Source organism: Lepisosteus platostomus, chromosome 6 (assembly GCF_059453375.1).
Source record: "Lepisosteus platostomus isolate fLepPlt1 chromosome 6, fLepPlt1.hap1, whole genome shotgun sequence".
Taxonomy (NCBI): Eukaryota; Metazoa; Chordata; class Actinopteri; order Semionotiformes; family Lepisosteidae; genus Lepisosteus; species Lepisosteus platostomus.
Genome location: NC_142616.1, coordinates 4,133,379 through 4,147,092, shown reverse-complemented (window position 1 = coordinate 4,147,092; position 13,714 = coordinate 4,133,379). Strand labels below are relative to the sequence as shown.

The following is a 13,714-nucleotide window of genomic DNA, read 5'->3' as shown; positions in this document are numbered from 1 at the left end:
TTTTTTTTTCTTCAGAGACAGAAACTTGGGCTCCGTGTCAGTCTTGTCTTCCGTCCTGCCGTTTGGACATTTCATGTGGACGATTCTCTGTCCACGGAGGGACTGTGTCGTGAGAGGTAGTTTTAACACACTCCCTTGAGCGCGGATTAGTGTGGTAATTGTGAGACGCTCCCTAGAGCAAGCGGGTTAGAAGATGGCGACAGACCTGCTGTTCTAGTAAGAAGTGAAGTTAAACTCATTCCTGGTGTTGTGTTCAGCTGTGTTTAATATATATAAACTAACCTGAAACACGAGAGACTGCACCGGGAGATTACCGCACTGCTTCGGCAGTTTGTGTATTCAACATCATTATCTGAGGGGTTATTTTTGAAACTTTGGCATGTACAGTATATCAATATATTTCATTTCGCTTATTTTAGTTCCTCTGTCCTGAAATAAAACGCGCTGCAATGCGTTACTTGTTTGCCACTTTTGTTTTAATCCTTGCCGTGCTCAATCCAAACTCTCAGAACAAACTGAAAAGCTCCTAATTCTGCATCTCCGACCACATTTGAAATATTTCACTTTGTTCACTTTGTGACGCAGTGCTGTACCGCGGGAAAACACTGTTGACAAAATGAATATCGAACTTCGAGCTGTTCAATTATTCTCTTAGACATACATTTTATTATACAAATAAATTAAACTTCTTGACTTAAAATGTCTCTATGACTACAATGTTGTAAAAACAATGTTGTAAAAGGTCTGTTCCATATTAGACAGGTCTCAACTAAAATACTTATTATAATTATTATAATTTAATTATAATAATTATAATTAAAATTTAGTCCGCTAGACTAAATTAAATGTTGGTGACTAGAAAGTGACTAATAGATACTGACAGACTGTGTCCCACACTGACAGACTGAAGGAACTGAGTCTCTTTAGTCAGAAGGGAGTGTCCCACAGCGAATCTAGTGAATCTGTATCTCGTGAAGCAGTCTGTACAGTGAATGACATTTCTGTAGTTAGCAATCAGGACCTCCCACTGCTCATGTTAGTGGTCTGTCTTTGATGGTGTTGAGGTGCTGTACCCCCTGTGTGTTCAGGAAAGGAGGAGGAGAACTCATAGACTCACAGGACACTTCCAGGAGAGAAGCTGTGCAGGACGTTGCTCTGAGACTCCTGTATAATCATTTTAAATTTTAAAGACTGAATCAAAGTAAAATGATTACAGTGTCTTCACATACATAATTTTAAAAGCAGTCCACCATACATGGACTTTTTTTCCTACCATAATCACCCCCATTAATAAAGTTTTTTTTTAAACAATCCGCAACCTGTGCAAGTAGTCTGTTGTTCTCAGGTAATTTAACACTGACTAAAACTAAAAGGAGCTTAGAAAACCTTCTGTATCTCAAACACTTTAAGGCCTTGATGAAAGTTCCAAGGATCCACAAGCAACATCATGTCTGCAGGTTGTGTCCAAAGAAAGTCGGTGCAAATCACAGCAATACTGCAGATTTAAAACTCCACTTAGAGGTGCAGCTTTAAAGTGAACCTGGACAGTTAATCACAAACAAGACAGATGAGGCTACAGGTGAACTCAGTCTACAGGTCAGCTAAATTAGTTTTATTTCTGTAACCAAAATGTGCAGTTTTCTGTGTGGCTTGTTATGGTCTTTGAAAAGGCAATATATTTTTGTTGAACACGTGAGTCGGCCTAAATATTATAGACTCTGCAAATATTTTTCTCCTTAATATCACTGGTACTTCTATCAGTTGAAAACTGAACAGAACCACATTTTCTATTAAAAACTGCACATCTCTTAATAAACAGATGAAGATGTGTTTAACTGCTGTGAGCTCTTCTGTCTGTGTTGAACCAACTCTTCTCCCCATCAGATCAGGGTTTGTCCTGGAGAGAAGTGGTTCTGTTGCTCAGTCTGACCCTCCTCTCAGATCAGGGTTTGTCCTGGAGGGAAGTGGTTCTGTTGCTCAGTCTGACCCTCCTATCAGATCAGGGTTTGTCCTGGAGGGAAGTGTATCTGTTGCTCAGTCTGACCCTCCTCTCAGATCAGGGTTTGTCCTGGAGGGTCAGTTGCTCCACAGCCGAAACGTTGTGTTTTCTTTCTTCTCTTTTCAGCATGGAATAAACCTATTAATTGTTCCTTATAAGCTTTATAATGTTGGAACAAGCACATTAAAACCACAACCCACTGTAAATAAAAAGACTTTGATGGACCAAATATCTATGAATAATTAAAATATCTATGAAGAAGGTGGAATTTTGTGTACTTTTGTCCAACTGAGAAATCTTGCTTTTCTAAAATATACTTACTTTTCAATCAGTTTAATGTTTAACATGCTATAATACACAGTTTAAAATTATTAAAAGTCTAAACAGAATACAACTTTAATTCTGTAATTGGAAAAGACTGTCCCTCAGCAGTGACCGGGAGTTTTCTGGCGACAGCCCAAATGCCAAGGAAAGATGAGTCGCCTGCAGCTTGTTCAAACTGCAGCAGCAAGAATTTTAACCAAAAAGAGAAAATCTGAGGACATTTCACCTGTGTCATTACATTGGCTGCCTGTGTCTTTCAGGATTGATTTAAAATACTGGTGGAGATTGGCAAGGAATAAGCCCTTGAAATTTACATTCTGTTCACAACCCTCATAATTCCGCCCCTCAAAACAAGTGCGCGTCTAAGTCTCTTGTAATATTCGTGAGGGGACTCAGCTCTCTCATGTTTAACATGATGGGCGCCATCTACAGCAGATGTCTGGTTGATAAACACACTGTACTCTTGGATCAGGGCTCGGCACAGCTCCTCAAAGTCATTACAGACCTCTTTCCCTGCCTACCCATCCACTCACGTACGGCTCTGCTGGTCGTTTTTCTCCCCAGCAGCACCTTCTCTTGTTCTGTGGCACCTGGCACAAACTGCAGTGAGTACCTGAGCTCATCGATGTAACTCTCAACATTATTCTCTGACACTGTCAGGTCCAATCTCTCTATATCCTTCACCAGCTGTCTCAGCGAATGGAGGTTCATTTTCCTAGCTTCTCTGCTGACACAGAGATGACGGAGATTGTGGTCAGGAGGTCTGTGCCCTAATTGAATCTCCCTAGCGTTCAGGGCTCGGCGATCTACCCCACGATGACCCTGGCCAGGAGAACTCTCTCTCAGGCGGACCCCTTCGCTCCCGGCTAACCGAGCGCTCCGGACTGCTCCGCGGTGAGGAACGCCTGCTCTGTCTCAACTGTTTGGCTTCCCGCAGGGCAGCAAACAGTTCCTGTCTGAACATCTTCATCCTCACTGATGAGTAACAGGTCCTTGCATGTTTTATGGCTGCGTTCATATAAACTCTCCAGTTCCCTTTCCTTTTCAGGCAGGCTCGTCTCCAGTCCTCTCCTAGCCTTCTCAGTGACAGTTTTCTCAACAGATAAGTTCAAACTTCTTTGCGTTGGTTTTCACATTGCTCTTTGTCTTTTTCCTTGATTAGGTCTAATAATTCAACTCCAGCTCAGTTTGATACCTCTCCAGTTCACCCTGAAGCGTTTGAAACTTGGACAAAGACTATTCAAGTTGTCTACTGGGGATTAGAGTGAACCTAGACAGGACCTGAACTGTGTTCACAGAACCTTCCTTAGTAAGTTGGTTCGTTGCCTCAGCTAAAAGTTCTGCTGGAATTTTCTAAATTTCGTCAAAGTTCAGCTTCTCAGTACCGTCCCAGTAGTCAGGATTGTCGCTGCTAGAGAGAGTACTTACAACAGACTCTAATTCAGACATTTTAGCAGCCATCGCTGTTACTCAGGAAAGCTTTTAAGTACAAAACCACAGTTCTACCACAGAGCACATATCAAATACACAACCAACCTGATAGATCGCAAAAGTTCACAGATCAGCCTGCACAGCACTGTAGCTTAACAAGCAAGCACACTGCACTACACATTGAAGAGCAAGGGGAGCTGTTTCTTTCTCTCAGCTCGTGTACAGAACCTGCAGTGCTCCTCTCACACTGACTACTCTGTGCCATCGACTTTCATTTCAATCAACATCCCCTACAGTAAATGTAGGGGTTTTGTGCATTTACTGAGACAGTTATTAATTGGTTCAGTGAATTAATTGTATTAATTGTAGCAGTAAATCACAAGAAGATTCTTTGATGACTATTAGAAAACAGTAACACACACACCCATGGATTCTAGTACACGAGATACATTTATTACAACATAAAACTGTGCATATAGTGAGGGTTAGCAGAGTACAATAGGTATATATTCAATCACAAAGAGCTCCAAATATCAAGAGGTACATTCAGTATACAATTTTGTTAATGAGCTTCTACATCGATACTCAATTCAAGTTCATCACTCATATGAATTAAATTGACATCAGCTGGTGTGCAGGTAGCAGCTGAATTCTCGAGCTGCAGTGTCGAATGTTGAAGACTCATCCGATGGATGTGGATTCAGATCTCCCGCGGACAGCAGAGGAACAGCGGCAGGCTCTGTCGCAGCGTCCAGTCGGCGTCCTCCGGCTCCGTGCCCACCCAGTCCTGGAGCAGCTGGAGGTGCGGGCGGAGGAGGGAGAGATTCCTGCTGTGACACGCTGGCAGTGCCTCTCTGAGGACCGGCTCGTGAGTCCTGGCTCAACTAGCAGAGTCTGTGCTCAGAAAAGTGACGGAGGGTCCGAGTGTGACCGTCGCAGTTCCACACGGGCTCGTGCCCTCGCCGCTCCACCCTGCAACACACGGGCTCGAACCCGGGTCTCCGGCGTAACGCAACAGGGAACCAGCTGAGTGAGCTAAAGGAGACCTCCCCCAGCCCAGGCGGCTGAGGTCCCTGCTACGCACAGGGAGGGCGGTGACGTCACTGGGCCGAAACTAGCTCCGCTACACAAGCAAGTCCCACTCTTCAGACTGGAGAAGACCGGTCCGTTCCCGACGCAGCGCTGGTCCTGAATACTGAGATTCAGCTGTCGACAGGTCCGAGCGGACAGTAGTCCTCTCGTTGATCAGGCGAGCGCTCATGGCCGGTTACCGCTGGTTCACGAGGCTCGCTGCAGGGCTGAGCTCGGGCGGGTCCTGCTGTCACACAGGCGTCCTCCTACCTCGACTCTTAGAGCAAGAGCTACGTCCTGGCACTCAGACAACCCCGGCAGTCACACGATTGTCCAAGCTGAGTCTGAGACACACGGAGGAGCACAGCTCTGAGCCTTGTGCAGCCTCCTTCATCTTTTATCTGAAGGAACTACGGTCATTTATTGGTTGAAAGATTCGTGGGCATTCGAGACCGACGTGGGGTTACCACACTCTGCAGTTCCTGATTGGTTACTGAGCTGTATGATCCAGTAACATTGACCTCTTGACCCTAAGACCATAAAACCAGGCTTTGGAAGGTCTGAGTGGGCCTGAGCAGACATTCCAGTGCCAGAGTAGCCCATCCATTATGATGGTAGGGTCATGCCTGGATACCTGGATACCTGCGTGAGTATCGAGCTCACAAGTCTCAGATTGTGATACTGATGACTATTTGCTACACTACCGAGCCTGGACACTGCTCTATAATAAGGCTAGATGCCAGTGTCTGAAGTTCAGCTCAACATTGCTGTCCAGAGGTCATGAAATCCAGTCAAGCTCTGCCGCTAGCCAGCTGTGAGCAGGATGTTGAGCTGTAAACTCGACTGTACCAGTACTATAGCTGTCAGCTACAGGACCTTGTCCAGTAAGGGAGTTAGACGAGTGATACAGGATACTGAGACAGTTAGTAACCAGGTGTCCCTGGATGTGGTCTGACCTCCCAACCCCTGACCTCTGGGCCCGTAGGTGCCTTCTCCTCTGCCTCCTCTCAAGATTTGATAAGCTTCTGGGCTTTTCTATCATTGGGGTGGTCGGGGTGCCAGGCAGGGGCTCATGGGTTGGTCCTGCAATAATCAGAGGTGCCCAGGAAGAAATATCAAGATTAGGTCAGACTGATTCTCATCAGGAGCCTCCTCCTTTGCTCTATGTCTGGGTCACAGGGCACAGACATTGGGGATCCCCCTCCAACCCCAACATGCACGCTGGAGCAATTGGGGTTTTGGGGCTTTGGGGCTTCCTGTAATGACTGCCAGCCTCTGAATCACCAACTGCCTCAGGAAGGAAAGCAGCAGCTATTTACATAACTGGGGCCCTCTAAGTGTGAGATAGTACCAATTGTGTGATTGTGTCCTGTGAGCGTGCTTGTGTTATAGTACTCTGTGTGTGACGGTGTACCCTGTGTGTGAGATTGTGTGATTGTGTCCTGTGTGTGTTTCTGTGATTGTGCCCTGTATGAGAGACTGTGCCCTCTTTGTGTGCATGTGTGATAGTATTCAGTGTATGTGACAGTACCTTGTGTGTGCATGTGTCTGTGTGATTGTGCTACAGTATGTGTGTGTATGTTTCTGTGATTGAGCCCTCTGTGTGTGATTGTGCTTTCTCTGCACTTATTCACTGTGTGCATGTGTTTGCATTGTGCTGTCTGTGTGTGTTTGTCTGATTGTGCCCTGTGTGTGTGTATGTGTAATAGTACTGTGTGAACGTAATTAAACCCTGTGTGCGTGTTTGAATGTTTGGATTGTGCTCTGTCCGTGCTTGTGGATTGTACCCTGTCTGTGTGTGTGAGTCTATAGACCTCTAGTAGTTCAGGTGGGTAGCTGCGTCAGCATGCGTAGGCTGCAAAGAAACAAGTAATAGGTTTATTCCATGCTGAAAAAAAGAAGAAAGAAAACACAACGTTTCAGCCGTGGAGCCTTCTTCAGGTGTGAGTCCAGAGTCCACTATACATTCACAAATTACATGAAATAATATCCAATGCTACCCATATTGTACTACTGTTTTCAGAATTAAAACCAAAATGCAATTATCAGTTCCCTAATAACTATTTATAAATGATAAATAATATTTCTATATCCTGTAATTAAAAAAAACTGTAGTTGTATTATTACTGTAGAGTACTGTAACATTTAGAGTTCTGGTAGCGATGTGGTAACAATATGACTTGCATGACTAAGCAGTGTAATCATTACATTTGATGAAATTGTCACTAGTATGAACAAAAAGCACTGATGGGTTAATGAACACATTATAATGAACCAATTTTCTGACAACCATACCACATACAGACCACAGCTCTGAGTGTCCATGTCCTGCTCACTGTACTGTCTCTGGAAAGGAGCTCAGACCACAGCTCTGAGTGTCCCTGTCCTCCTCACTGTACTGTCTCTGGAAAGAGCTCAGACCACAGCTCTGAGTGTCCCTGTCCTGATCACTGTACTGTCTGTGGAAAAGAGCTCAGACCACAGCTCTGAGTGTCCCTGTCCTGCTCACTGTACTGTCTGTGGAAAAGAGCTCAGACCACAGCTCTGAGTGTCCCTGTCCTGATCACTGTACTGTCTGTGGAAAAGAGCTCAGACCACAGCTCTGAGTGTCCCTGTCCTGCTCACTGTACTGTCTCTGGAAAAGAGCTCAGACCACAGCTCTGAGTGTCCCTGTCCTGATCACTGTACTGTCTCTGGAAAAGAGCTCAGACCACAGCTCTGAGTGTCCCTGTCCTGCTCACTGTACTGTCTCTGGAAAAGAGCTCAGACCACAGCTCTGAGTGTCCCTGTCCTGATCACTGTACTGTCTGTGGAAAAGAGCTCAGACCACAGCTCTGAGTGTCCCTGTCCTGCTCACTGTACTGTCTCTGGAAAAGAGCTCAGACCACAGCTCTGAGTGTCCCTGTCCTGATCACTGTACTGTCTCTGGAAAAGAGTTCAGACCTCAGCTCTGAGTGTCCCTGTCCTGCTCACTGTACTGTCTCTGGAAAAGAGCTCAGACCACAGCTCTGAGTGTCCCTGTCCTGATCACTGTACTGTCTCTGGAAAAGAGCTCAGACCACAGCTCTGAGTGTCCCTGTCCTGATCACTGTACTGTCTGTGGAAAAGAGTTCAGACCACAGCTCTGAGTGTCCCTGTCCTGCTCACTGTATTGCCTCTGGAACTACACTTGCAAATTAAATACAATGTTAATTATACTAAATTGATCAATAATTCTCTGGTCAAATTATATAAAACACCAGTGACAGAAATTCACAATTCACAAACAAGATTCAAGCTCTGCCTGTTCCCTCCTGCTCTGCTGCCCTTGTTCCCTGCTCAGACACAGACTCAGCTCAGTGGGAGTGTTGCTCTGCAGGCTGGGTGTGTCTGTGCTGAAAGAACAGGTCTGTGCTGGTAAAGTGAAAGAATGCAGAGAACTGTGTCTCTGTAGCAGTGAACAGCAGCTACTGTGAATAAGATGGAGGATTAGACAGGAGAAAAGACTTCAACTTACAGCACATAATAATAATTACAGACCAGCTCTGAGACAACACAGTGACTGATCCAAGAGTTTATCTATATGCTGAAGAAGATTAAGTATTCAAGTCTGAAGCTGCTGTTTGCTGGAGTGACAGTGAAATCAGGTTGGTTACAGAAGTTACCAGTCAGATACAGTTGCAGAAGTAGTGTCAAGTGTGCTTCAGTTTATTGCCTGTATCTTTCAGAGACATTTGATCTCTGTCCGAGTGTTTCTTTATTTCAGATGTAACGTGTAACTCATAAGTGTGTCTTTCTTACTTCACAGTGTTTCTTTGTTTCAGAGATGGAGTCTGACCAGTCACAGTGGCTCTTTTTGACTCTGCTGTTTCTCCACCAGTCCTGTGTCTCAGGATCAGGTACAGAGAGACTCTTATTGGTGTTTTAATCAATAACCTGACCAGAGCTCTGATTTCACACTGATGACTGAAAATCTCAGTACAGTTTCCAAGAATAAAATGTTTAAAGCTGATAACATAAAGATTGTAACATTTATCTGGCCTGACTGTTGTCTAGATTAGATCTACACAATACTGTCTCTGGGAATGATTTTCATCACATTGTTGAGTTGACCCAGCAAAGACAAGAGTGATAAGAGCAAGACAAGGGTTGTGCAGACCTAGTGGACAAATTACTAAAAAAATTCAGTTGAATGCAGTCAAGCTTTTTGGTGAAGGAAGGAGGGAAAACTCTTCTGAACTGAGTAATTCCAAGGAATTCAGTGATGGCAGGAGGAGCAGATGTTTTATCCACAGTGAGTCGAACTCCAGTTTTTGAAATGGAGATCACAGATGATCAGGATCTTGACACACTGGGAACAGTGAGGTTCAGTACATTTCAAAAGAGCAGACAGAGGCTGCAGTGAGCTTTTCTGGATTGGGAGGAGCGAGTAGAGTGAATGAGGAGACAGACCAGATTCATGTCTGCACCTTGTTTAATGTGCCCCTGCAGTAAAAGGGGCAGGATGAGCATCAAGACATGTAGGGAGTGTAGAGAGAGGAGTTCCAGAGTCCTTGGAATGAGGAGCTGTGAATTGTGGAGCAAAGGAATATGAGTCTTGAGGGAACTGGAAAATCTGGACTACCATTAAACTGTGTGGGACTTCAGGGGACAGGAGAGAGAGAAGATATGGTTGGACGCCTGCTTACTGTTCTACAGGTAGGACACCAGATGAACAGAGAAATCTGAATATATTGAACATGTTAGAATATACAGGACTGAACCAGACAGAACGTCAGGGGTAGAGGAAGGAGGGCAAGAGCAGGAAAAGGAGGAGTTAGGTTATAATATGGGGAAGACAGCTGAGAAGGAATGGTGCTGTGACTGGATGATAGCAGACAGAGGGAAGGATCTGTGACACTGAAGGCAGGCAGCTGCAGGAGGACACCACTGGATCAGGGTTCCAGATTTCTGCTCTCAGGTCTTGGATTCCTGGATTCAGATTCTTTCATTTTTTAGGTGATGTCCCAGTCTTGATCTCAGGAGCCCTAAACAAGGTCAATCAGCTGCACTGGAGCCCCATGTGACCAGACTGACTGTGTCAGCAGCAGCACTGGGAGGTATTAACACATCACCAGGACACACAGTGGAGGCACAGACTCTGAACTTTCACATCTGAGCCTGGTGCTCTGAAAGTGCAGGACAGCGATGAGCACTGATGGGCTGAACAGTCTGTTCTTGTCATCAGCCTTTCTTCTGCTCATGATGTTGTGTGTCAGTCTGGGATCAATGTCCTCCACTGAGTCATTCTGTCATCAGACCCCTGAGCACCTGTGGGATGAGCTGACAGACTCAGAGACAGTGTCAATCATGGCCAAGTCACACTGCTGACCTGAGAGCTGCTTCACACTCTGTGCCACTTTGTGCCTCAGTGTGTGAGTTAATGTTGGCTACATCAGGTACTCATCACTTACAGAGGGAGTCCTGGAGTGACCCAAACCACACAGGACATTGCAATGTGTCAGAAGTGTGTTTGTGGAAGATGGAGAGATGTTACAGCCAACACTTGTAGAAGGAACCTGACTGGATCTTGCCTGTAGTTCATTTCCATGCTGGGCTGTGTGTCTACAAGTTGCAGAATATCTTATTTTCTGTTTTAAAAACTCCTCAATTTGTCCATGAATCTTTCAGGTTCCTGTTGGCTACAAACTGCTGTTCCTCCTGTATTTATGGGTTCAGATTGCGCGTGTTTATCAGCAGTATAATCTGGGTTCTGTATGTGAAGTGTTTCAGTATATAAAGGACCAGAGAGCAGAGAGAAACACACAGATAAAGAGCCTGATTTAACCCTCTACTGTCAGTGCAGAGTAACAGACCCTCAGTGAACACAGTCACAGCTCTTTTATCAGGGAGTGAAGGTGAGGATCTGAGGGTCCTGGGTGAGAGATCCAGACCCCAGTTTGGGAAATACTGGTGTGAGGAAGAGGAGCAGATGGTGAGATGAGACTCACTGATCTGAAGTGCTCCTCAGTCACATGTGGGTCTGAATCAGTGATGGTCTGTTTGTAGAAAACACTGTGTGTCACTGAGCTGCTCTACTTTATCCTGACAGTGATGAGTCTACAGTTTGTCCCAGAGTGTTTGTCTGTGTTGAGGCTGAAGACTCATGTCAGCTGTGCTCTTTCTCTTTCAGACACGTTTCAGGTTCGAGGTCCATCTGTTCCTGTGATTGTTTTCCCTGGTGAAGATGCTGTCCTGCCCTGTTACCTTTCACCAGAAATCAGTGCTGAGGATCTAGAGATCAGGTGGTTTAGAGAGGATTACACAGCCCCGGTGTGTTTGTTTCGAAAGCAAACATATGACCATACTGCACAGAGCTCAGACTACAGGGACAGGGCTGGTCTATTCCCAAAGGAGCTCCACAGAGGCAATGTGTCTTTAACACTGAGAGATGTGAGACGCTCTGACCATGGACAGTACACATGCATGGTGGTGTCTAAACAGGTGGAGGATGACACTGTTATTGACCTGGGTGTTAGAGGTGAGTGTCTTTCAGTTTGGTTTTCTCCCAGTCAGTGTCAAAACAGCACTACACAACACAGTACAACACGGCACTACACAACACAGTACAACACTACACTACACACAACCGCAATCTCCACAGAGAGGGGCATTAGAGAACACTGAGGTTCCTGTGTTGTGATGTCAGCTCTGTCCTCACATTTACACACTCAGGGTCAATTGCAATTAACTTTGGGATTTAGCACTCTGGAGTGTGCTAAGCTCCGGACTAATTAGTATGGTACTATCTGGAGATCATCTCCAGCCCTGAGCTCAATCTCAATGAACAAGCTTGTGAAACAAAGTTGAAGTTGTGCTTAGTGCTGTGTGAAAGGCTCAGCATTGTCGTTGATCTAATCAGCATGAATAAGAACATATCAATTAATCTAATCAGCAAGTGAATATTTAGGCCATGTTAATGTGGAATTATTACTTTGTCTTTCTCATGTTTATATATAACTGAATTTACCCTGACAGCTTAATGCAATTAATTTATGACCTGCATCATTCTAAAATATACATGATGAGAGTATACAGTATAACTACTCAATTGCAGTTAGTCACTAAAGAAACAAGTACAGCAGCTGCAGGTTTGAGTTTGAACATCAATCGATCCTTCAGATGAATTAGCAGACACATCACTACTTTGGGTCTTAGGCTACATTTGTGACTGCAATACTATAAATGTAATCACTTTCAGGGCTGCATCTGTGGCTCTTCATCTAAGAGTTTTTAATTTATGTTTGTGGATCTTCTCTGTTTGAGACAGACTTGGATAAGTAAGATACAGGGCTGCTGAACACTGACTGACTGTCACGATTATAGTTCCCCCTCCTTAAGGGTGCTCCAGCCCTTTCACGTGAGACTTTATTCTATGCACCTGCTCCCTATTCCCAGCCCACCTTAAAAGCTACGCGCTGACGCTCATCCGGGCTCTGCATCTGATTTCCATATCGTGCGAGTCCGGGACCTGGAAGCGCCTGGTCCCATTAAGGTTTTAACCCCTGTTCCTGTTCCTTGTCTGCCGGTTCCGACCCGGCCTTCGTGTTTTAAATTCCTTGTTCTGATGGATCTCCTGGTTTTGGACTTTCTCGTGTGTTTTTGGATATTCCCTAAGGACTACTCTTTTGGATTGTTCGCCTCGGCCACACCTCCCCCGTGCACCAGCGCACCTTGGACACGCCCCCCTGTCTTCAGCCCCGTTTTCCTGCATGACGTTTCCCCAGTGTTTCCCCACTCCATCGGATTGTGTCGTCCGCATAGGGTCCAGAAAGAACTGTTCGTTACACTGACAAAGGTACTACAAATGTACTACATATGTCTTAAAGCGGATTAGCAATTCACTACAAAACCACCAGCTAATGTCCAGTGGCATCTGCAATTTTATTTCTTAAACAGAATTAGCATTAATATAAGCTGCTGGTATATGGTAGTGGATTTCATCTACAATCAAATTGAAAGTTAGGAGACTTCTGTCACACCGTCGCTGGGTCTGTGTCCCAGTCCAGTGAGAGTCACACTGTCGCTGGGGTCTGTGTACCAGTCCAGTGAGAGTCACACCGTCGCTGGGTCTGTGTACCAGTCCAGTGAGAGTCACACCGTCGCTGGGTCTGTGTCCCAGTCCAGTGAGAGTCACACTGTCGCTGGGTCTGTGTACCAGTCCAGTGAGAGTCACACTGTCGCTGGGTCTGTGTACCAGTCCAGTAAGAGTCACACTGTCACTGGGTCTGTGTACCAGTCCAGTAAAAGTCACACCGTCACTGGGTCTGTGTACCAGTCCGGTGAGAGTCACACCGTCGATGGGTCTGTGTACCAGTCCAGTGAGAGTCACACCGTCGCTGGGTCTGTGTACCAGTCCAGTGAGAGTCACACTGTCGCTGGGTCTGTGTACCAGTCCAGTGAGAGTCACACTGTCATTGTGGTGTGTGTAGTCTAACACAGACTGGCTCTCGACTGGATGAGCCTCCTGTTCGTCTTCAAGACTTTCCACACCTTCCAGCTGTTTCACCAGAATTATTACTGGGCCACAGCAGAAGAACTGTCTTTTAAAAGGATGCCAATAAGAGTTTTTCTTTATCATTCTTTTACATTTGCCAAAATAACTTAATCTCTGTCCCCCCAATTCCTCATTATCCCTGTTTTCCCATGAAAGCTGCAAGTGTAGAGTCCCATCACTATAAAATACAATAACTCTGTTATACCGATGTGAGATGTGAGGGCGCACATTTAAGATTTACACCCCATCTAAATATGTATTTCAGTTCCCTTCACTGTCCAGGATATCTGGTAATTTACTTTTTGGCATACTAAGGACTCCATATACAGCAACAAATAAATATATACATTATAGCTCCTAACTAATAAATTACA

General features: G+C 45.2%; 3 protein-coding genes across 9 annotated transcripts in view; 1 reads left to right on the top strand and 2 right to left on the bottom strand.

The window, feature by feature from the left end:
* Nucleotides 1–13,714, top strand: part of LOC148659658 (butyrophilin subfamily 1 member A1-like) — a 106,584-nt gene that overhangs the window by 2,271 nt on the left and 90,599 nt on the right. For 2 of the 4 annotated variants that reach the window (XR_015939741.1, XM_088637433.1), the window contains exons 1-3: nucleotides 8,231–8,451; nucleotides 8,629–8,703; nucleotides 10,977–11,324. The exons of 1 other annotated variant lie outside the window; for it this stretch is intronic. Coding sequence is in view for 2 of the 3 variants with exons in the window: in XM_088637433.1 (XP_088493559.1) it covers nucleotides 8,388–8,451; nucleotides 8,629–8,703; nucleotides 10,977–11,324 (487 nt within the window). In the remaining variant the exon portion in view is untranslated. Of the gene's footprint in view, nucleotides 1–8,230; nucleotides 8,452–8,628; nucleotides 8,704–10,976; nucleotides 11,325–13,714 lie in introns of those variants that run through there. One more of the 4 variants, XM_088637435.1, reaches the window with a different exon arrangement.
* LOC148659660 (butyrophilin subfamily 1 member A1-like) overlaps nucleotides 1–13,714 on the bottom strand; it is a 179,114-nt gene that overhangs the window by 114,615 nt on the left and 50,785 nt on the right. The gene's annotated exons all lie outside the window — the stretch shown is intronic.
* The window catches only part of LOC148659659 (butyrophilin subfamily 1 member A1-like), an 84,849-nt gene continuing 72,232 nt past the window's right edge, over nucleotides 1,098–13,714 (bottom strand). The window contains exon 5 of the mRNA XM_088637490.1: nucleotides 1,098–2,137. Coding sequence (XP_088493616.1) covers nucleotides 2,052–2,137 — 86 coding nt within the window. The 3' untranslated portion in view covers nucleotides 1,098–2,051. The remainder of the gene's footprint in view (nucleotides 2,138–13,714) is intronic.